At 35.0% G+C, this 25431-nt stretch overlaps 2 protein-coding genes and 1 long non-coding RNA gene across 3 annotated transcripts; all 3 read right to left on the bottom strand.

The window, feature by feature from the left end:
- Nucleotides 1-47: 47 nt before the first annotated feature.
- On the bottom strand, nucleotides 48-12483 carry LOC110798419 (uncharacterized). The gene is made up of 7 exons (XM_022003592.2): nucleotides 12253-12483; nucleotides 11767-11985; nucleotides 5074-5140; nucleotides 2792-3123; nucleotides 2543-2684; nucleotides 2305-2430; nucleotides 48-708 (listed from the first exon to the last, which is right to left on the bottom strand). Exons 1-7 carry the CDS (start codon nucleotides 12287-12289, stop codon nucleotides 324-326), a joined length of 1308 nt encoding a protein of 435 aa, XP_021859284.2. The 5' UTR covers nucleotides 12290-12483; the 3' UTR covers nucleotides 48-323.
- A 5264-nt stretch (nucleotides 12484-17747) lies between these two features.
- Nucleotides 17748-18729, bottom strand: LOC110779038 (uncharacterized). Its single transcript, XR_008922018.1, has 3 exons — nucleotides 18416-18729; nucleotides 18229-18330; nucleotides 17748-18097 (listed from the first exon to the last, which is right to left on the bottom strand). It is a non-coding gene; the product is annotated as an uncharacterized lncRNA (long non-coding RNA).
- Nucleotides 18730-18955: 226 nt separating this feature from the next.
- On the bottom strand, nucleotides 18956-24960 carry LOC130461357 (uncharacterized). The gene is made up of 9 exons (XM_056829433.1): nucleotides 24803-24960; nucleotides 23360-23499; nucleotides 23182-23276; nucleotides 22853-23083; nucleotides 22431-22727; nucleotides 21913-22353; nucleotides 21520-21795; nucleotides 21310-21432; nucleotides 18956-18988 (listed from the first exon to the last, which is right to left on the bottom strand). Exons 1-9 carry the CDS (start codon nucleotides 24958-24960, stop codon nucleotides 18956-18958), a joined length of 1794 nt encoding a protein of 597 aa, XP_056685411.1.
- Nucleotides 24961-25431: the final 471 nt, after the last annotated feature.

Genomic DNA, 25431 nt, shown 5'->3' with positions numbered 1-25431 from the left:
TTAATACTTGTCATCTTGAAGTACTGAACTTGAAGTATGTTACCTAGTTGACCCAAAAAAATGCACGATTCTATACAATAGAAAGTCCACAAAATATATTTTACAAGTATCAAATACAGTAGCACTTCTCAAACAAATTATACACACATTGTGCAAAAAGTTACAAACAGATGAATAACACACAGCTTTCGTTATGCGATTTATTTGGAAACAGAAAGAGCTTGTACATACAGCTGGAATAAATAATGAATAATTGGCACGAATCAGTAAATTCCACATCCTCTAAATGACGCCGAGGAGGACTTCTTGGACGATAACAGCAACTAAATGTGAAGCCACTCCAAGCATGGGCACAGGCCCCAGCAGAATTGGGCAGGATAGCTATCCTTCAGATAAACTTCTCTGCTGAAACCAATAATATAGAAACTGAAGGTGCGGCTAGAATGAGACATGGTGATACGCGTAACTGGTACAACAGATATAGTATGCCGTTCACAAATGACCTTAGCAGTAGGCGGAACAGGAGCCCTATCTGCAATAACTTCAGATGAAAATTTGTTTAGAAAGTAGGAATCCGCAAAAAAAGCTGGACTACATTGATAAGCTTGCATATTGCATAGTTGCTCTCCTTTAGCTCTGTGGAACACATCATCAGGAACTGAGGCTGCTCCTTTTGTTGCGCTTACTTTTCGAGTTGAAAGTGTCTTCCTGTAGAAGAAAGTGTACAAACAATTTACATCATTATTCATTCAAAACACATACACATACATATACTATTTCTTTATGTTAGAAAGAGGAGAATAATGCAAGAGTAGTTCTTCAAAGAGGAGGCATTTCACATTCCAAAGCAAATTTCACAGATTAGCACTTCAATTATTTTCAATTTTTGGATGCTTCCACTTGTTATGATTTTACCTGGAAAGAACTTCTACCCTTTATCAGATAAACAGGCCAAAAAAATATTCTTCTTTACATCAACTAGCATGTTTACAGTCCTTTTCTTAAACAGGTAACCTTGAGATAAACTAGCCGCAGAAAACTTGGCCACTTGATTGAAACACACATAGTTGCATCTTGTGCAGTTGTGCTTGTCACAATTATTCTAAAACCACCTACAAAGGTCGATAAGAGTGGTAGCTGATCTCCATATAAATGAAAGCCATCGGAAATGAATAAAAATGTGATACCATAGAATTAAAAGAAAAAAGATGGTAAAATCCCCTACCCAGTCAGAAATCAGAAACTTAAATGAAAGAGCTAGTCAAAACTACGACCGGCAACGCTTAACCTAACCATATTGGTCGTTCAAGAATTTCACATACATCAACTTCACTTCCAGCGGTTTACAGTTTGTTACTGTTAATTATAAATATTGGACAGGAGATACCAACTGCACAGTATGTTGCTCAATTCCAGGACAGATTCAAGATTGATGCTCTCACAAATGAGAGCCAAAGAAAGAATATTGCTTCAGCGAGAAAAACAAGGGGAAAAATAAATAAAACAGAAGTGGAAAACAGAGAAATAGAGAAGCAACTAGATTAGATCCCGTGTACGCACGGATTTTGATAAACTTTTTTACAAAATATTTAACTGAATATCCCACAAACTACTGCATAATTATTAAATTTTGAACATATTCATTTAATTTATTCATCTATTATGCGTATTTTATATGTGTAATATGTAAATTGACCAAAATATTGAGTTAATTTATTTTCCATTATTAATGTACCGGTTTGACTAAAATATTACCAACAAATATTTAGCAAAATTATTATTACGTGGTATCTATTATTACCATGATTTATAAACTAATTTTTTTTTTTTCTATACATAAATTGTCTATTTTTTTTCTGTACTAGAGAATAAAAATAAAATAAGAAAGATACACTTTTTAGGAAAATGGATTTTGGCGGGAAAATTTTGCACCAGGAAGTGACACGTGTCGTTCCTGGTGTCTATTTTAGTATAAAGTAATAGAATATCAGATAGAAAACTCTTATTCGGAAGTCTAATTGTTATCTTTATTTTCTTTTAAATTGGTAATATTATTCATATGTCAACTACTGTATTGCTACAGTAATTGGATGGGATTTATCAAACATAGTTGTAGACTTGTAAATAACTATTTATAAGCTTCTCCAATTCTTCAAGAGCAGTGTCACAAAAAGAAAAAAAGAAAAAAAAAACTCCTCAAATAGATAAGAAACTTGTGGAACAGATTAATATGGGAATACAGAGAGAGAATAACTAATAAAGATTGGTAACATATCCCACAGTATAACAAAATGCAACTCTTACCATTTGATGGTTGCAATATTGCGAGCAAGAAGAGAGCCGCCACCTTGACATATATTGCATTTTATCAATCCACGAGAACTGCAAGTAGCACAAGGAATATTTCCCTTTCCGTTGCATTGCAAGCAACTGTACAATTGGCATGCATGTGTGAATAAAACCAGTACGCAGATAAAACTAATAAAGATTATTTTTCATCAAAATGATTATTATCTTTGAAAAGCAATTTTATAACGCTTACATTGTGTCAGACCCGTCTCTATGAGCAATTAAACCCCTTCCATGACAGGAAGGGCATGGGGTCATCTGATTTTCTTTGTAATAACCAGGTTCTTGATTGGCATTGCATGTTGGACAAGGTGTATCTCCTCGACCGTCACAACCTGCAAGATAATTTATTGTATGATCACTTAGTGTCATTCATCATTTTAATTTATGCTATGATCATTTAATTTTTTGTTATGATCTCCAAAAAAAGGTGGACATATACCAGGGCACTTCTCGATGGCTTCTGAATGTGGAACTTTAATTTTTGTTTCTTTCTCCGGGGTGAATAGAACAGGGAACTGAGACCTCAGGTCCAATTCCCAGACTCCAAGTTCAGGGCCACTATTTTTTCCTTTAATATTTTCACCACGATAGGGGATACGTTCGTTAACGACTTCCCTCTCTTCTACAAAAGTATCCAAAGTCCCTACATATACATTGCAGTCCTCTACCATCTGTATCTTCCATGATCGAGCAGGACGACTTCCCCAGCAACAGCGATGACCAACATGATCAATGAGCAACTCTCGTATCTCTACTTCATCCAATACTTGTCTGTGCAGAAAAATCAGCCACATAAGCCTCAACAAATATCAATATTTTCAATTGCAAAGACAACTAAATAAGTTTCTCATTACCACTAGGCTTTGAGCAGATTTTCAGCAGCAAGATATTCTTAAATGCACAATGAGCAGAAAACCAAACATTATATAAACTACAACTACTGAATAATATATTTCATATTCAATAGCTTATTGACGCAGTTACAATTCTGACTTAATCGAAACAGTACACTTAGAACATATATGTTCTAGTTTCAGATAGTACAAAGCTGAGAACCCTAGTTCACTAGGGAAATGCCTCAGCACCAGTATATTTTGGGTGGGTATTAATTGAGCCAGGTATCCTTTATGTATCAGAATTCTGGCTAATATAGTGAGCTCAACCTTGAAGATTATGATGGGAGATCGGGAGGATGAATATGACTCATTGGATTTACAACCATTCAAGAGAGGTTCAATTTTGTGTAGATCCTAAAGCGAGAAACAAGACTCGGATACCAGAAATATCATAGTTAAAGAAGGCACCCAAACAACCAATTAGGAGTTCGACAACAGGATATAGAAGACCCTAAAAGGAGTGGACTCAAGAAAAGAAATGTAAGGAGATTGTAAGGCATGATTTTCCCTTGATGAAGCTCACAGAGGATATGGCCCTTAATATGAATCAATAAAGGCTCTTAGGCATCAGGTCGTCCCCCCCCCCCCCCTCCCCCCTCCCCCTTTCTCTCTAAGAATAGAAATCTAAAGGATGCGCATCTTATGTCTCCTTGTACCCTACTTTTATGCATGTGCCACTACGACATCATTATTGTAGTTAGTAACTACCCATGGCTGTTATTTACTCTTTGGTCACCTCGACTATGTTATTTGTAATTACAAATCATCAATAAGCTGATAAGGTCACTCTTTTCATTGCTATTACATAACTCCTAAAATGGTGAAAATTACATGGAAATTGCAACTTAAGGATATATCTTTATAATTACGTCATGTAGATGTATTTAAGGGTTTTTGTCAGTCAACAAGTCTATTTTTATTAATTTGATCAAGAATGTATATTTTCCCTTCTCCACTATATGCCAAGTCCCACATTTAAACTCCTGATTTGAATGAACTTAACAGGGTTTTGTATTGAGAAGCCATCCTTCCTCCCAAAGTTTCTGATTCTCATTTCTTGTCCCTCAGTTTCTTTCTACCTTACCCCCCCCCCCTTCCCTTCTATTTACTCTCCTCCCTTGACTTTATCCCTAATAATATACGTTTGCCCCTTTCTTTTCCCGTTACCATTTGTAGTTCAAGTGTTCAACTACACTAAAGCGCCAAATAGAGCTTGATGAACGGATCAAAAAGATGAGAACATCTTTATCAGATGTTATTTGCAGCTGATTATCCTCTTCAAGGAAAGTATGCACCACAAGATGGGTTAAACTTCTGTCTATATCAGTTATGCCCTCGTACAGATTGAATTGTAAGGGTCTTTAAACTGAAGCCTTTTTTAAAAGGAAAATTTGGTAATATTAAATTATTAATCCAACCTTTGGCCGATTTTCTTTTATTAATCCCACCTAAGACATATTTTTTTAATAATCCCACCTTTACTACCCAACGACTTTTATTGGACTTAAGTGACGAAAGTCAACGAGATGGTGATGAATTGATGATGATGACTGAATATATCGAGGGAGAAGAGAGAGAGAGAGTACTACCACGTAGAGATAGATTACCGCCTACAATAGGTTTATGATCTGTTGGGCAATAAAGGTGGGATTATTAAAAAATATGTCATAGGTGGACTTAATAAAGAAAATCGGCCAAAGATTGGATTAATATTACCAAATTTTCCTTTTTAAAATCCTACATCTAATGTACCCTTCATAAGCAAATTCATGCTTTGCACAAATATGTGTAAAAAGACCTTTAAGAACTCCAGCTGCATACATACCTTTGGAACACATTCACATCTCTGCCAAAATCTCTTCCATATCCACTTGGTTGTTCAATAGCTTGCTCTGGAACGAGAAGTTAATATTTGCATTTAAGAAACCAAGCCCAAAAGCACATGTAATTTACAAAGAATGAAGATCAAAAGCAAAATTACTTCAAAGAATGACAGTGAGAAAGATAAACAGAACACCGAAGCACACATAAGTTACAAAGAAAATTAAACAAAAAAGTCAAAAACAACAATAAATTACATAACTTCAAACTTCAAATAGAGACAGAATGTTGTGACTTTTCACAGATCTTCTAATACAGTTTTTCCAGAAAGTGGGAACATGGAGACTCTGGTGGTCAAGCACCAGGCACCGAGACAACCAACTCTCATAAAATCTTATTAGCGGGACAAAACGGTGACTTTGCTGCACAGGTTGATGATTTTATGCCCCTAGAACTTGGTCATTCTACTATCCTCTCATTTAATGAAGGGTGTGTATGTCATTTCTCCACCCCACATACAAGAATTATATTTTCAGGTATTCCTTTTGCATTTCTAACCAAAGCAAGTATGATGAATTTTCTTTTGTTTTTTTACCAGCATATTAGTGAATGAGAATGGCACAACCCGATAATAGTTAATCAGATCGACCATGGAAAGACTATCCAAATTCCCAGCGAATCACTCTCTCCTGCAGTCGATTAGAGCTTATATCTCAAGTTTCTTCAGAAACTCTGTAGTCATTAAAGTTCACTTCTCAGGAAAATTGATGAACGTCTCTATGTTGAGTAAAAAAATTTACAAGTACAATACAAAGCTGGGTGACGCAATGAGAACACCAAGGTCAGGCCATTTCTAAAAGTTCTTAAATCAGCTGATACAACCAACAGATTTCAGTGATGTCTTTACAGTTTGAAAAAAATAGCTTATGGAATATGGAGAATCAGAACTATATGAATGGTCACAATTCCAGATGCTAATTCATCTCTAGAATATAAAACTTAATGATACAAGTAAACATCGAAGATCAGTCCAGTTCTGAAAATACTGAATCCATAGAAAAATTGATCATCGGAACTAAGCATCACCTTTACAGCTTAAGAAATTCCCTTCAGCTAAACTAGAACCCCTTACGCGAGTGTTATGTTTATTACAGACGCTAACTTACCACCTGGTCCACCCATGCTGGCCCTAATTTCCCAACTCTAATCATTACCAATTTGATCAGTGGACTAAACAAAGTTGAGTTTGCTGACTTTTGGCTTTATGAGTTCAGCAACTTCCCTGCTTTACAAATCAAAAAACTTTCCTGGCTGGACAGCATGACACAGGAGAACAAATCTAAGCTTGATGTTATTTATAGGGATGATGAAGACATTTAATGGCACAAACCACACCTCAGAAACAGTTAAAACAAGTAGTAAACCTCTGCGGCTCTGCTATTACCATTAATGCCAGACTGATGCTAGTGCTTGAAATCAAGGTCTCAGACAAGGAAGAAAAGTAAGTGAGCATTGTGAAAAATCTAGTCCAAACTTATGACTTATTTTAGATGATTGGTAGGATTTACAAAAGACAGAGAGCTAAAAAAAATAAGGCTAATTACCTTGTGTGTGTGTGTGTGGGGGGGGGGGGGGGGGGGAGAATAACAATTAGTGTAAAAGAAAAATAACAGCTGGTTCAGTCAGTTTCAAGGAGCCAAGTAGCCATCAAGCTTAACGGACATATGTTTGCTATTGATTGAGCATTCAATTTCATGTTTTTGCCTGAAGATTTACAAGCAAGAGCAGTAAAGTATTTTTTGGAGTGTAGTGAGTCAAATTGCCTTGGTCCATCTTATCAATATTCCTGATACTAAGAAGCTGGTTTGCATGCATGAACATTTGCACCAAGGCAATTTAGTTTTCTCAAGGTTATCTTTTCCTGTAATCCAAGTATATCCTAGTTACTCTCTAAGACGTAATAAGTATAACTTAGATAGACTTGATTTTTCTAAGTGGTTATAACACTAGTTTTTGTAGGATTCTATTTTATGCTAACTTAGAGTTTTGCTCTATAACACTAGTTTTTGAGAGAATATGATTTTGATTATTGATTTTCTTATCTAGCTGTATTTGTTAATTTCTTAGGTGCTAATAGCCTAGCCTTTATGCTTTAAAAATCAGTTTCCTTATATGTAAATGGCATTGCCTTCAAACAAATTAAGATAATTTAGACTTGAGCATCAAACATACTGGCTTTGCCTATAGAATTCTTGCTGATGTTCTAAACTTATGTACCCAAAATCAGTTCCCTGCATATACAATAATCTATGAACCAAGCTCCTCGCACATTGTCACCTACATTAAGCTCTACATCACATGCTTCATGTGCTGCCTTGATGGTGCACAAGTACTGATTACTAGAAAGGCAGGCGCTGTAACTAGTTAGATATTTCCTCTGCCAAGAGAGTACAAGTTGCAGACTTGTAACAAAGCCTTAAGAGCAAGCTTAAAGAGACATTGAAGTATAAAAGGTTACATAGAGAGAGAAAAAACAAAACTACAATGTAAATGAAGCAAAACAATTCGTTGGTGTAGGTTAGCCATACAGGAGAGGGGGTAACATATTAGATGACTAAAGACTATCTAGGAAAGACTATTCCAGAAAATGAAAATTTCCTGCACTTCCACCCAAAATCACCACAAAGGCACTACTGTCAACTAGACAGAGAATGAGAAAGAGGCTTATATTTCATAAACATAACACTTCTGTATGGATATGACTGATTTCATAGTGAACTAATTTTGAAGCTCACAGAAATAACAAGGTTGATAACAACAAAGCTAAACTAATCATCTGATGTCCATATTGTACCTACTCGTGTCTGCCTTTGTCTCCATGCCAGCTCGGCCGTTACTAAGTACCAAAGGAACATACCAATGAACACTCTATGAAACAGTTTGATGAGAGTTTGGAGAAAATATTGGATCACTTGGGCTTCAATTTGAGTTGTCAAAAGCAAGGTAGGGTCACAAGCTTATCATGGGAATGCAAATTTGGGCTCAAACAATCAACCTTGAAGAATCATTGGCCACGTGATGTTTGAAACCCATACGCTACTTGGATAAGGAATAATGAACCTTGGGCTTTGAATGGTGTTGGCTACGTGCCATCTTGGGATGGACTGCAATACCTAAATCACTTTCCTAGATTTTTCTTCCAAGTTTTTACCTTTGCCAGGGAATAAAAGGACCTTGGGTTTTGAATGGTGTGGGTACGTGCGACCTTGGGCTAGAGTCGTTAGACTACAACACCAGGCTGCTGTTTTTCTTTCCTAGAGTTTGCTTGCAAGTTTTTACCTTTCACTTGAAAGGGGTTTTTCTTGTTTAAGAGGCTTAGTATTCGTGTATAAGATTTAAGCATCCTTGTCATATATAGAGGTTGTGTTTCATTTCTTTCCTCATATTTTAATCAATAAAACTTAAATCCGGCAAGTTATGATTGCCCAACGAAGTGATTTCCAAAGAGAGATAGCTGGGTTCTTAGAATTCTTAGAAACCAGCGTGTGCCATAACCTGCTCTTAATTTATATCATGCTCCAGTTAATGTTTTATTCAATAGAAGTGAAAAATCATCTTTTGGTCAAACACTCAAAAACACTTGGTGACATAATTCAGTGTTGACCCTAAGGCTTTATTTGGTTGGGAGGAATTGGAAGGAAAAGAAAAGAAAGGGAAGGAAAAATAACGTTTCTTATATTTGGTTCAAAAAATTATATGGGAAGTGAAAGGAAATGAAGGGAATTGGAAGGAAAGCTCACTGTATAAAAGTTTCACTTTCCTTTCCTCTCAAAATTGGAGGAATTTGAAAGGAAAGAAAAAATTAAATCTGTCAAACAAAATATTAAAGCTTAAACGCATGTTTTTTCTTTTCCCTTTTCTTCCTTTACTAATGTTGTACCAAACATGGGATTCCTATCATTTTCATTCATCGTACCAAACATGGGAAAATATATTTTATTTCCTTTCCTTTCTCTTCCTTTCTCTTCCCTTCCTTTCTCTTCTCTTCCCTTCCTTTACTAATATTGAACCAAATAGGGCCTAAAGTTTTGATGATGACAAAGCAAACTCCTGACAATTGGTTATGTTATGTTGCATAATAGGTTCCGAGATCCTTAGAGGGATAATGCTAAGTTAAGGAGATCCTGAGTTGGATAAACTAAGCAACGTGGAATATAAACAAGTAATTGATCCATGTCAGACACTACATTGAAGATATAATCATTAAGCAAGTTTACAAAGGCGAGATCCTTAGGCGAGTTCCTAAGGCGAGATCCTCATATATTATGTGGATCCTCGATGTTCCAGAGAAGGAACAAATTGGGAAGACTTCGAGTGAAGCTTCTAAAGGTGCAACATGAAGACTACAACATATGAGTTTATGTTTAGGATCTATGTAAGTATTTAATATTGTTTATACGTAATTTGGAACAAAAGGAACCTAAGTATTTTGGTACGTTTTAAACTGAAATATATTAACTGTAATTATAAAAGAGTTTTAAGTTGGAAAATCTTTGTTAATAAATAAAATGAATTTAACTAATAAATGTAAACATAGGATTCTGTTTTCATTCTCCTTGTTTCTCAAGCAAAAGATTTTCCATGATCCTTAAAACTCTCCCACGTATTTCTGTTTAAACGTGCATTTAGTGTTTTGATTTGGTCTCCCCTGTTTCTCTCCAACTATGCCCATGTTACTCATGTTACTGAGCAGTAACAGTTAGTGGGTAGTTGAGGAGAACATGGGTACCCAACCTTAGGTAAAACTCTCCTATAAAAGGAGAAGAGTTTTGGCTTTTCAAAATACAACTGATTTCTACAAAATCTATCTTAAAGAGCTTAAACGTTTTAAAAGAATCAGTTTGCAAAATAGAGTGTTCCTTGAGTTCCTTATTATTATAAGCTTTATTACGTACTAGAATCTATCTATCATATTGTATTTTGGGTTTAAGGATTGAGTGATCCTTGAGTGACTTAGAGTTAAGTCAAAGAGAGAAAGAGCGACTAAGAGTTTAGTCAAAGAGAGAAACAGTGACTTAGAGTTAAGTCAAAGAGAAAAGGAGCGACTTAGAGTTAAGTCAGAGAAAGAAAGAGTAGCACAGTAATCGAAGGGGATTGCTGTGGGGAACTCGTCTCTTTATTGTTTAAATTCCGCAAGAAACTTACCCAAGTTCCCAAGAAACAATTCACCCCCCCTCTTGTCAAGTGTTCCTACTGAACTATCATTCAGCTAAGACAACTCTTCAAGTATCTTTTAATTAAGTTAAAAGTCAAGCATGTTATGCTTAAAACAATCCCTTAGCCAATGTATATTTGAGCCCGAGTTTCCAATTTCTACTTCAAAAAGGCACACCAATGAGTCATGTAAAGCCACAAGTCCTACAACTATTGCTCACGACCGTACAATGTCAAATTAAGGCCATTCTTGGATTGAGGATAATACATTAAAAAGGGTAACAAAATTCAAAGCAAAAAAATTATGATAATAAGAAATGATGACAAGGGGGTGGAGTGGTGGTAAAGAGAATAAGCTAGTGTTGGTAAGAAGAAAAGAAAATGAAGGGGGAAATAATTAGCCTCATTATGGGGTTAATTGTTACCAACCATCCCACTAGGGTGATTATTACCGTCATTTGGGTAATAGCTTCCGCCTTTCTCCCTTCTCCTTACAACACCACCACTTATCATCATAACACCACCACACCACCTTCCTTGCAACCAACTTAGGCCCCGTTTCTTTTAACGGAAAACATTATTGAGGGAAAACATTAAGGGAAAATAGTTTTCCTTTGTCTGTTTCCTTACAAGAAAAATTATAAAGATAAAGAACATAGAAGTGGAAATGAAAGGAGAGAAAAGGAAATGCACGGGATTACAGTGGAAAATGTGACATTCCTTCTATTTAAAAGGAAAGTTGGTTTTTCCCTAGACAAAGTTGTTTTCCACCTTTGGAAAAATTGTTTTTCACCCTTAACAAAACAAAAAAAGGAAAATGGAAAAATCATTTTTTGGGAAGGTGTTTTCTATCAAAATAAACGGAGCCTTGATTTACCTTCATTTTCCTTTTATGAAGGTGGTTTAACTTTTATTATCCTTTTAGTCCACTACCCCAATCCAAACATGCCCTAAAGGTAGACTACACGTCAGTCTAATATCCAATCTAAAAAGTACAGTAACTCAATCAATTATTATGTTTGGATCGGGTACCTAATCCAAAATTTAATACCGTATTAAATTTGAAAACTTCAAGTACCCAGCCCAAAATATAGATATGCTTCGTCCGTCCAGAATTAATTGTAGCTTCACATTTTCCCAACTCCTAAGTCCTAACCCCTCATAGAGGCTCTCAGTGATCAAGTATAGTAGCATAACTGGGATAGTAGTCATAAATCATTACTATTTCGCACACATGACACATCCTACAATAGTGTTTGGGACTACTCATTCTGGACGAAGGGGGTACCATTTAGGTTTATTGGAGCAAATGACACAACTTTCAAGTCTTATCCTTCATTTCGGGATTAGGATAATGTGACAACTAATCGTGAACGGAAGCAGTTTCATCAAAACACAATGATCATTCAAAAATGATAAAACAAAGATTTACAAAACATAAATGCAGAGGCAGTTGATAAGATGTAATTAGAAATTAGCATACCACTAGAATAAGAGTAGGAATCCGGAGAAGCGATCAATGGTGCATGGAGGGAAGGTGGGTAATGGGAGTCCGAAAACGAAGCCGCCCTCCGAATCTCCTCCACACTTAGCTCAGCACCAGCAATTGATGCTGTGGGAATTGCTGCACCTGTACTTCCCATGTATTCATAAGAACTCCATTTTCGATTCTCCCCATCCCCTGCTTCACTTTTCTCTCTCTCTAATCAAACAAGAACATTATCAGAATAATATTTCTAACCGAAATTAACAAACAAAATTCAAAATTCAATCAAACAAACACATTCATCAGAATACTACTTCTAACCCATTTCAACAAACAATTTCTCAAATCCAATCAAACAGGAACATTGATCAAAATAATACTACTTCAAACCCAATTTAACCAACAAATTTCGAAATTCAATGACAATTTAAAACTAACGGAAGCAGAAATTAAAATTAGAGTAAATTGGTTTTGCAATTATACCTAGAAGCAACGGTTGCTGGATGGTTTGTTGATCCATTTGCACGGAAATCAAATTGATGAGGACAAAATTCTGTTGACCGCCTGAGAGTTTGTAATTGAGGCTTGGTGGAAGCTTCGTTTGTTTTTAAGGGGAAACTTCGTTTGAACAAGAAAGAAGTGGAGAAATTTTAATTAGAAGAGAAGACGATTTTATGTATAAATCTTAGAAATGTTTTTTTTGCTTAGGAGGGAAGGAAATGAGTCAGGTGATGACAATAGCCGGAGAACTGGATGTCCACGGGTTCTCCGCGTCTGGTGTGAAAGGGAAGTGATAAATTCAAGGAAAATCTAATATTACAGATATAAAGGAGGTATATTTGCTGAAAGATTAGAACGTCACCTAGGATTACTAATGGTTTCAGCCATTGAAAAATAAGATTTTTAATTTCTTTTTGAATTAAAAAAAGCAAATGCCACGTAGATAATTAATTAGGTGTCACGTAGATATTTTAATTAATTAATTATTAATATATACAACTCCATCGAAAATCTAACACTCTAATAATTAAAAAATAATCGATTGCCACGTAGATAATTAATTAGGTTCCACATACATATTTTAATTAATTAATTAATTAATTCATTACTAATATATACAACTCCATCTAAAATCAAACACTCTAATAATTAAAAAATAAATCTAAAATAAAATTCATCCAAAATCAAACAATAATCTAAAATAAAATAAATAAAATTCAATTGAAAATCAAACATTAATCCAATATTAAAGCGCCACGTAGAAAAATCTAATGGCTTCGGCCAATGGAGGAATATTTGCTGAAATATTTGAGCGCTACCTAGGATTACTAATGGTTTCGGCAAATGAAAAATAAGATTTCTAATTTCTTTTTGAATTAAAAAATCAAGTGACACGTAGATAATTAATTAGGTGTCACGTAGATATTTTAATTAATTAATTACTAATACATACAACTCCATCGAAAATCAAACACTCTAATAATTAAAAAATAATCGATTTCCACGTAGATAATTAATTAGGTGCCAGGTAGATATTTTAATTAATTAATTAATTAATTAATTAATTACTAATATATACATCTCCGTCTAAAATCAAACACTTTAATAATTAAAAAAAATCTAAAATAAAATTCATCAAAAATCAAACAATAATCTAAAATAAAATAAATAAAATTCAATTTAAAATCAAACATTAATCCAATATTAGAGCACCACGTAGAAAAGTCTAATGGTTTTGGCCAATGAAAAATAAGATTTCAAAATTAATTTAGAATTAAAAAAAGTCGAGTTCCACGTAAAGAAATGATTGAATGTCACGTAGACATTTTTTATTAATTAGTTATTAATATTACACATATACAATTTCATCAAAAAACAAACGACACTCTCATAATTAAAAAAAATCTAAAATGAAATTCAATGCAAAATTAAAAACTAATCTAATCTAATATATAAAAGTGGTATATACATAGGATTTTTATTTAAACACAACAATTTAATAGAATCTGTGCATCGCACGGGCTAAAATCTAGTTTTACTTATTTCAAGGAAATTCACATTTTTTAAAGTTGATTTTTTTGGAATGAGTGAAATTCTTCCTTAGATTTATCATTTTCCGTGAAAAGGGTGAAACTATCTCTATGATCGTGCAGTAGGGTCCACACGCAGCGTACCATAATTACTTACTAGTCTTATATGCACGCGATGTGTGTGAAATTATACTTATTTACACTAATATAAACCTGGTCCACGCTAACTTAGCGTGGACCAGGGCAACAGAGTAATTTGTATGGACAATATGTGTAATTGTACGTCACGTGACAGTTACTTTGTGATTTTAAATAGTAACTATATGCGTATTACAGTAACTATATGTTTTAAAGAGTTACTATGTGTTTTGTAGAGTTTCAATGCGATTTGTGTCTAACCCACTTTATATACGTTTTAAACTTTTTTATTTTTCAAAATTTCAGATTTGCATTCTGTTCATTTCCTCTCTCTTCATTTTCTCTCTATGCTTTTCATAATTTAGCCCAAATTTCTAGGTTTTGTTCGATTTTCTTCGTAATTATCTTATAATTCTTATAATTTGATCTATTAGATGAGGAAAAACTGGAGGAAGTAGTAGATCAAGAAGGAGGTTCGTCGTTGCCGAAACCGAATCGAAGAATTTGCGCTCGTCTACAAATCTTCGCAATAATTTTTAGAGATCACATCTCGGGTTGTTGTTTTTTAAAGAATTTTAAGTGTATTTTTATTTAAAATTGAAAATATTTGTTGTTTTGGAGAAATTAATGTTTGTGTTTTGCCGAAATAATGTTTTCACTTCGCGAATTCGATCAGTGACTTCACGATTTTAAACAGTAACTATATGAGTAATACAGTAACTATATGGTTTAAAGAGGTACTATGTAATTTTAATGGTTACTATATGTGTACAATAGTTACTATATTATTTTAATGGTTACTATATAGGTACAATAGTTACTATATGTGTACAATAGTTATTATTTTGTTGAGTGATTTGAAATGTTTGTTGTATTATTGAAATTAGGGTTAGTGTTTCACATAGTTAGTATATAAATGATATAATTACCTTTATTATGTTGCGAACAGGCCCGACCCTTGGGCGGTCTCGTCGGAGCTATAGCACAGGGCCCCAAAATTTGGGGGCCCAAAAAAATTATGACAGTTGGATTAAACCTTAAAAAAAATAAAAAAATTACCCATCTTCTTCCCTTCCCCGTGTTCAATTGAAACAGTCAAATGTGCAAACCCCAAAATAACTCTTCAAATTCTCTCTCCTTCCCATGGTTTTATTTCCAAAAATTAGTCAATTAAGTGTAATACCCCGAAATTTTAAATTCAATTTATTAAATTAAAAATATTTATTAACTTGATTTCGTTTTAATTAAATTACGAATAATCGAATTTCGTTATTTTAATCATTTTTTTTACGATTTATTTTAAACGATAAAATTATGAACGAAAATTTATTTACTTTTCGTTAACGACACTTTTATACGAATTTATTTATTTAAACTTTTCTATTTTTATAAATTTCTGAAAGTTGCAATAATTTCTGAATTTTTAACCTAATATTGTGAATTTTAAAAAAAAAATAATAATAAAATAAAAATGCCTTTGGAATAGCAAGATTCCATTTTTCTTCTCTTCCCTTGCTTCCCACGTACAAACAAGGAGCATTTTCCTTGTTTCCCCTTTTCCTCTCAATTCAGTCTTGGTTCAATTGCTTGATCCCCAAGGGCTGAATCTTCTTCTTCACCCTTCTCAGTTTATAACAAGACAATTGCCAATTTGTTCTTCACCCAAAATCAATCAATTAAGCAGAAAAACAAAACATTCCTTCCTTGTTTTCCTTCTCGGTTCGAACCACCACCCACAACCACCATCACTGGCTGACTACCACCACTACTACCACCGTCCAACAACCATCAACACCACCCCAACCATTCGACCACCACCCGACCACCCACCGTCGACCACCGCATACCCCATCTCCTCCCCTGCTCTCCTCCTTCGCACGCCCCTGCTCCCTCTCTTTTCTCTCCTTCGGTGCGCCACCAGCGCGCAACCACCACACCAACCCAATCCCCTCACCTGCTCAACCCCTTTCCCCCACTCTTGCCGGCGATTCCCAGCACCACCTGACGCCACCCACAAACTCCCCTGCTTCCCCTTCATTTTCGCACTCCCCCCTCCTCTCTCACGCTGCACCACCGCCGCGAACCACCGCCCACCATCACCGTCGCGTCAGACCACGTCGCCCAGCTAGCCACCTCCCTCTCCTTCCCTGTGCCGTGCTCCCCTGTGTCGTGCATCCCCTCCCCTCCTCCTCTGCTTCCTTCGTTCCCCTTCCCCTGTTCGTGCCCCATTCAAAAAAAAGGGGGAATCAGTTTCCTTTTTGAAACCTGATTCTTATCCTCCCTCAAACCCATATTAAATTGGGCCAACTAACCATTTGGGCCTTTGGTAAGACCCAATCTGAATTTTCAGATTTTAAATTTAGCAATATTTATGTTTTAATAATTTTTATGATATAATTATTTACTAATAAATTGTTATTATTTTCAGGTTTAATTATCAAATATCGATCTTACTAAAATAAATTACTTAGTCTGAATTAACAAAAAACGGAATTTTTAATATTATTTACTTGAAAATCAATTATAAAATATATATGTATTTCGACTGAAAATTCGATTGATAGTAACATTTTCGTTAAATTCCGAAAGTATAATTTTATTAAAAATCCGTTATTTATATTAAAACTCGTTATTTATAAAATTCATTACTTATAAAATTTATGATTTTATAAAATATTGATTTTAAATTATATTATCGATCTAACTAAAATAAGTTACTAAATGGATTTATCAAGGACAAAATTTAAATAAGATTTTTGTGTAAATTAATTAAGGAAAATATATATATTTCGATTGAAATTTCAATTAATTATATTCTTCACTAAAATTGGCGTTTTATTATATTTTCATTTAAAACTATGAAATTATATATATATTTTTTTTAACATTATTATTAGAAAATTGGTTAATTATAAAGTTTCGAAATTATTAAGTTAGATTATTTATCATTTTGGTACTAATTCAATTATTTAATATTTTTAAAGAAATTGGACTCGGAGCTCAGGACAAACGAACCAACGAAAATCCTTAGCAAAGTCGTGGAAGTGAGGTAACGGCTATTGCTAGTACCCGCAATCCCTTATAAATATGATTTATGAAATTATGACGTTATGATTGGATTTATGAATTAAATGTTTTGGCATGTTTTATGGATTGTGGGAATGAATTATGATTTGTTTGAATTATTCTTTATAATATGATTTGATTGAGTTTTCTCATAAATGATGTTTATATGATGCATTGAATGAAATGATGTTTTATGGATCCCATTATCTAAATGATGTTTTATGATATAAAATGAGTTATGTTATTTCGAATTGAAATACAAGCCAAGGCTTGGTAAAATTACATACAACATGATAAATGAAAGTGAAAGACCTGGTTTGTCTGGCGGTATATAAACACTAGTAGAAAAAACCCTTATTGCAGCGGGCTTTTGACCCCTGTTGCAGCGTACATCGTATGCTGCAACTGGGGGGCCTGCAACAAGTCTGAACTTGTTGCAGCGTACAAGTTCGCTGCAAAAAGTGATTTGTTGCAGCGGGCTTTTAGATGTACGCTGCAACAAGTGCCAAAAAATTGGCAAAATTTTGGACTTGTTGCAGCGTACATATAAAAGCCCGCTGCAACAGACTCAACTTTTTGCAGCGTACATTTATTTGTACGCTGCAACAAGTCTGAATTACTCAATTTTTTGCAGCGTACATTTATTTGTACGCTGCAACAAGTCTGAATTTTTGCGAAATTTTTTTCCCTTGTTGCAGCGTACAACATATATGTACGCTGCAAAAAAGCACTTTTGGCGGGAAAATTCTAATTTTGTTTAGGGATACCTAGAGTGCCTTGCACCAAATATAGAAACCTGTCAAAACAATAATAGAATAACGCAACCTGTATAACAAATATAAAAACAACAACTGGAGTTTTGTATATATCCCAAAACCAAAAGTGCACATACCGATACATTTAAATATATTTACGTTCCAATTTCAACGTACGCATACATTTTAACATAAAAGATTGTTCTATAACATCTAAACCAACACAATCAAGCGCCATCAGGTCAATAATAAATACTTGGTGGTAAAAAACTTCGCCCATTGCTCACGAACCACATCAATTTCCTCACTAGCATAAGGCGCAGTCCTCGGAGTATAGACCTTACAAAAACAAAAAATTGATGGAGCATTAGATCGATTAAATGCAAATGAAATGTCACATTTTAACATTCAAGCAACCAATGACAATGTATTAATAGTCTAGAATACGAATCAATTAGTTACTTAATTACCTCATCTAGCCGGCCTTCATAGTCATGTTGTAACGTGACTATCTCTAACATGAACTTCATAACGTAATAGCCACACTCAGTTCCGCCGATTTGTTGAGCACACTGATTAAGAAACATAATACTTTATCTTGCAAGGCCAATAATTAATAAAAACAAAGCAAAAAGCTAATTAAGAAACATGTTATACCTCTATATGAATGGGTTTACACGACTTAAAACTCGTTTTATTCGGACAATGCCCACCATTGCACTTGTACACTTGGTATGCCCTAGAAAATTAACGAAACATGGGTACTCATGAATATGATTTTGGCTTAGGTTTCTTAAAGACTAATGTAATTTGTAAGCAAAAGAACTTACAAACTCAAGATTCCCCATGCATAATCTGTTCGACGTGGATCTCTAGCAGAATCGAAAATATATACATAACCTCTACGTAGGTCCATCACGTATAAATTCCAATGATTTCTGTATAATTTATAAATGATATATTAAATATTTAATAACAATAATAATTAATATTTTATATGAAACTTATATAATATAACACACTTACTCTTGATTATATGGGATTAAAAACCAATTAGTTAGGTTAGGATTACCCATCTTCTCCTTTTCAATTTCAGCTTGGAAAATGTTTTTCAAATACATTGTTGGCGCTCCAGGGTCGGCCTTGATTCTAGTGCTTGACATAATCTCGGGAAAAATGAACGAAATCCGAGACATTTCAAATGATTTGGCATGATCGTGCAATAAACACCTACAAAATAAACAAGATTACACTATTAAGATCGATAAAGAGAAAAAACTTCAAAGAAATAATAGTTATATTAATAACAATAAAACATTTAATTACAATATGTAGACTTGGATCGCTGAAATGTTTAAGCACGCCCCGCGAAGGAACTCTCCTATATCAGACGCAGTTATGTATGTTTCTTGATCAAAATCCGAGTGCCAAACTGAGGCCGCCAATGGGATGGTAGTATTATCATATATATCATCAGGCGCCGAAGTCATGATAAACTGCAAGTATTTGCATGACGGGCCAAGACCTTGAATTGCATCGTGTACAAGTCCCGCTTTCTTGCTTTTGGTGGTTGATTCTTGTGTTTTACGATCACAACTACCCACGACCTCTAAGTTGGACTTAGGCTTAGAATTCGACTTCTTTGGATGCGAAAATTCCTATAACAATAGTCAATTAACATTAGTCATGTAATAAGAATCAAATGAGTCCTTAGGTTCTTTAGTTCAAATTTGGGAGCGAAAATGTCATTTTAGCTCAATATATGACCTATAACGACCCAACGAGCCTTAAATGTGCATAAATAGGTTCGAATGAGTTTTAGAAACTTAAAACTATGCATATTAGTCATGTAATAAGAATCAAATGAGTCCTTAGGTTCTTTAGTTCAAATTTGGGAGCGAAAATGCCATTTTAGCTCAATATATGACCTATAACGACCCAACGAGCCTTAAATGTGCATAATTAGGTTCGAATGAGTTTTAGAAACTTAAAACTATGCATATTAGTCGTGTAATAAGAATCAAATGAGTCCTTAGGTTCTTTAGTTCAAAGTTGGGAGCGAAAATGTCATTTTAGCTCAATATATGACCTATAACGACCCAACGAGCCTTAAATGTGCATAAATAGGTTCGAATGAGTTTTAGAAACTAAAAACTATGCATATTAGTCGTGTAATAAGAATCAAATGAGTCCTTATGTTCTTTAGTTCAAATTTGGGAGCGAAAATGTCATTTTAGCTCAATATATGACCTATAACGACCCAACGAGCCTTAAATGTGCATAATTAGGTTCGAATGAGTTTTAGAAACTTAAAACTATGCATATTAGTCATGTAATAAGATTAAAATGAGTGTTTAGGTTCTTTAGTTCAAAGTTGGGAGCGAAAATGTCATTTTAGCTCAATATATGACCTATAACGACCCAACGAGCCTTAAATGTGCATAATTAGGTTCGAATGAGTTTTAGAAACTTAAAACTATGCATATTAGTCGTGTAATAAGAATCAAATGAGTCCTTAGGTTCTTTAGTTCAAATTTGGGAGCGAAAATGTCATTTTAGCTCAATATATGACCTATAACGACCCAACGAGCCTTAAATGTGCATAAATAGGTTCGAATGAGTTTTAGAAACTTAAAACTATGCATATTAGTCGTGTAATAAGAATCAAATGAGTCCTTAGGTTCTTTAGTTCAAATTTGGGAGCGAAAATGTCATTTTAGCTCAATATATGACCTATAACGACCCAACGAGCCTTAAATGTGCATAATTAGGTTCGAATGAGTTTTAGAAACTTAAAAATATGCATATTAGTCATGTAATAAGATTAAAATGAGTGTTTAGGTTCTTTAGTTCAAAGTTGGGAGCGAAAATGTCATTTTAGCTCAATATATGACCTATAACGACCCAACGAGCCTTAAATGTGCATAATTAGGTTCGAATGAGTTTTAGAAACTTAAAACTATGCATATTAGTCGTGTAATAAGAATCAAATGAGTCCTTAGGTTCTTTAGTTCAAATTTGGGAGCGAAAATGTCATTTTAGCTCAATATATGACCTATAACGACCCAACGAGCCTTAAATGTGCATAAATAGGTTCGAATGAGTTTTAGAAACTTAAAACTATGCATATTAGTCATGTAATAAAAATCAAATGAGTCCTTAGGTTCTTTAGTTCAAATTTGGGAGCGAAAATGTCATTTTAGCTCAATATATGACCTATAACGACCCAACGAGCCTTAAATGTGCATAATTAGGTTCGAATGAGTTTTAGAAACTTAAAACTATGCATATTAGTCGTGTAATAAGAATCAAATGAGTCCTTAGGTTCTTTAGTTCAAAGTTGGGAGCGAAAATGTCATTTTAGCTCTATATATGACATATAACGACCCAACGAGCCTTAAATGTGCATGAATAGGTTCGAATGAGTTTTAGAAACTTAAAACTATGCATATTAGTCATGTAATAAGATTAAAATGAGTGTTTAGGTTCTTTAGTTCAAAGTTGGGAGCGAAAATGTCATTTTAGGTTCGAATGAGTTTTAAAGGGTTTACCTTGGATGGTAAGTCTGTTGTCTTCTTTTGGGCCGCTAACACCGTTGTCTTTTTCTTGGAGCTACCATCCCTCTCTTTAGAAACATTAGACTTGGACTTCTTTTTAGGAGGTGAAATACAATCCTTTAAAATTCAACAAAAACAAGAGTAGGTAAGATGTCGAATGTGCTTGCGTGAACATATACATTCTAAACAATAAAACATATATACCTCGCCGTCTTCGAAAATCACTAAGTGTATGGGCCATTGCACAAAACTACCCAGAGCACCGCCTAAGTTAGTGAAACCATCTCCCGTAGGTACCGGAAGAATATCATCAACATGTCCGTCGTAAACAAAATCAACTTGGACTTTATAGTGACCAGGCTTCATCGATGTAAAATGTTGGGGCAATGCACCATCTGAGGGTTGTACCATACCATCCGCCACGACAATGTTGTTGCCTGAAACTTTCTCCTCAAGGGCAAGACGACATGGAGTCCTTTCCTTCATAAACAAAGGTTTCAATGCAACTTTGTAAGTGATACAGATTATTAAGTAAATGTCAACTAAAAACATAAAAGGATCAAGCAACTATGTTAAAAAAGAGTGACTACGTCGTACCTTTAGCTCGCGTGGTTGCGGCACTAAGATGTGACGAGTGGTTCTTGTAGCACTAACATCAAGGTCAACTCTGGCAGAATCATTTAAGTGGAGGTCATCAGGTATCGGGGTAGAAATGGAGTTTAGTTGTCCTGTTTTTAACAAGGTGCTTAGTTGCTTTTGGAGGGCCTCTGCCACCCTTTTCTCTACCCTTTTCTCTAATTCACCTTCAAACTCCTTTTTCACAGAAGCTCTGATTGATTCGTAATTTTCTGATGAAGCTTCACCATGGTCACTTCTACTATGTCGAATACACGGACCGAAAGCCTTTTTGATACCAACCATGCCACCTGTTCCCTTGACACGCCCACGATGATCTTTTTTCCCTATAGCTTTAGTGAGGGCATCCTCACCCTGTTCGAAAGAAAGATTTCCTTTTTCCTCTTCTGCGATGTACTCTAACTGCCAATTAGGAAAGTAAAATTACTTTATATTCTCTAATACAAACAAGTAAATATTAATTAATTATCGCTACTTACAGCTTTTGTTGCGATTTCAACAACTTCTGTATCGTTCGGGTCAATTTCCCACTTTCCCTCTTTATTTTGTACTTGATGGGCCAAAATCCACTCCTTTGATCTGTATTTTCTAACTCTATTAACATTTGAGGTCACTGATGAGTTCACCGAGGAGCTACTCGAGATAGGTAAAGCTGCATCTGGTGGAAGTCGTCCATCCTTTATCCAATCTAGTCGCTTTCTATTATAACCCTTTTGGCCGGTGCGATGTGGGTTCTTGTTGCATGATGCACTTTTCCTCGCCTTTTCACTACGAAGCTGTCAAAGACAACATAAAAAGATGGAAATAAATGTTTTTTCTGATAACTTTTTGTCCTAGAACCAATGTCAGTTTGCTACATGAAAAACTCTTTAAGGACAAGTTAAAGAAATATTATCATTACCAATGACTCTGGCAGGAAATAATGTTTAACAAAAGTCTTCCAATCATCCTCTGTGATATGGTTGTAGACATCCCAAGGCATCTTGTTTGTTTGATTTTTTGGCTTCTTTTCCTTCATAGTTATCCATCGGCGCACCAACTTGCTCTTGAAACAACTAAATCGTTTCGCCACACAAGAATGAAAATATTTCTCCCTCGAATGATTAGAATCATCAGTAATGTGGAACATAAGCTGTTAATAATTAAAAAAAGTTAGATTATAAACATAGTATTTAAATCAAATTAAATAATCCCTAAAATATACAAATCAAGTTAATATCCAATGCTTACCTTAGTCTCCTCCCAAAACCCCTTCTTGATTTGCTCATCTACCTTTGGATATAATGGGACGTTAATATTAATTCTAGTAGCACACTCCCAACTTGCTTCCCGTATTCATGAGACCATTGTCCATCGGGGACATTATATACATTATACTCAAGGAACATAGGCTTAGCGACTTTAACACCTTTTGACGGACCACGGCCTTTAATGGTCTTTGTAATCGTACTAACATCTTGTGATTCGTCACCCGTTGTGGGAGTCTTGCCACCTTCTGATTCATGCCTAACAACAATTTGGTTTTCATTCATCGTACCTATGTTGTTCCTGCATCAAGTAAAACATACAGAAGAGTGGTTACAAAATGTGCGCGCAGCAGCAAATCAGTGCTCTAGCATACAGAAGGATATCAGATCAGTGCAGATATCACAGATCAGATCAGCACTGATCAGTGCAGATCAGATCAGCACTGATCTGCACTGATCAGATCAACACAGATCAGCACAGATCAGTGCTGATCAGATCTGCACTCAGAATATCAACCCTCCATATACAGAGAAGAAAGGGGTTACTGGTAACAAAATAATGGTTAAAAATACCCAAAAAGCATTGTGAACTGACTCATAAATATTTTAGTAGTGTTGTACAGGATAAAGACATAATAAACCAAATAGTCATCAGTAAGCAGGTTTAATTGCTGCTGAAGTAGTTAACAATGCTAGCAAGAATATTGTACGGAGGAAGACCATATACCAGAATTTAACTAATAGTCCGGTCAAGTATTATGAAGACTTCAAAGCTTTCTAAGTAAATCTAGTGTATATAGCTTATAATGCTCTTGCATTATAGAGCCTATATAGTGCTCCTATTTTTACTGAGCAAAGAATGGATACAACACTAAAGTTCACATTAGCAGTCCAGGAGGTTACTTACAGGTTGTAATCTGGGCCAGGCCAGCCCAATCCATTTAATTTCGACCCGGATCATTAAGATTGTTAATATGACCTGGCCCGGTGCAACTTATTTAACTTCGCCCCAGCCCGGCCCTAACACGGCCCAATGAACAGGTCTACTTACAACTTACAAGGAAAGGGTTGTAGACAAGAATGGTAGAGCACAGAATCTTCTGGAGGAAAGCAGGGGGCAGTGAAGTTCCAGAACAAGGCGAAACGACGTTTATGTTTGAGTGTAAAAGATCGAATATTCCCTCAGCAAAATATCCAGTTTCAGAATTGAGGATGGTTAGCACGGGGCAGAAAAAGTTTTACAGGCATCGCCATGTTCCCAAATGGTATAACAAAAACGAACACATGCTTGATCAAATTTCCTTCAGAATATCACATGAGATACCCTCCAAGAAAATTTAGTCTCATTCAGTTGAAAAAAACCAAAAAAATTGTGGGAGTACTAATCTTCATCACATCATCCAAGATCATTAAAAATTAATTGCTAGTCGAATTCGTTCAGAAGGCATTAGCTCCAAGGTCTGAAAAAGATTGAAGTCAAGAAAAAAAAAATGAATACATTCGATGTCCAGTTGTAAACAGGTTATACTAGATAAACAATCCACATAGAATAAAAAGGTTTGTAGGGGTCATAAAAAGGATAGCAGTCTACAATATAAGCATACACAATTGTATCTTGCTTATTGCTGTGGAGTTGCTGCTTAAACTCGTGTTTACTGGTAAATGAGTTACATCTTTGACAATTATTTGACAGAGGAAACTTGGGCTGGAATAAACTAATGGCTATGTTGATTGCCAGAGACAGGTAGTCAGGTAAGTCCATTTTTTTAAAGTGAAACCATAGAGGAACAATTGACACTATTTTAACCAAATATTTGGTTAATAAAATTTCATCAAGGATTTGCAGATGCTAGTTTTATGGCAGTCAGAAGAGATAAATCAAGGTCAATTTTGAAACAACAGCAACTAACAGTACCACTCCCCACCAATTTTAAGTCTCTAGTTTGTGCAAAGGGGATCATGCAAAAGAGATGGCACTAATTGAAGAATGAACGAGAAATTTAAGTGTAAATATGTCAAAGCTCAACATAATGGAAAATCAATAAGAACAGCATAGAGAGAAAGAAATTTAGGGGCTGTTTGGTTGAGGAAAACCACAAACCAGGTAAGCAAAGGGGGACAGTCACCTCAAAAATAATACTCTTTCCCTTCTCCAACTTTGCTGAATCAATTCACCCAAGTCCTTTAATTCGTATTATGATTCCCCAGACTTCCCCCTGGACTTGGATTCCCC

The sequence above is a fragment of the Spinacia oleracea genome, chromosome 5 (genome assembly GCF_020520425.1).
Source record: "Spinacia oleracea cultivar Varoflay chromosome 5, BTI_SOV_V1, whole genome shotgun sequence".
In the NCBI taxonomy this organism is placed as follows: domain Eukaryota; kingdom Viridiplantae; phylum Streptophyta; class Magnoliopsida; order Caryophyllales; family Amaranthaceae; genus Spinacia; species Spinacia oleracea.
Note: the sequence above shows the minus strand (reverse complement) of the source record. Positions and strands in the feature narration are given on the sequence as shown.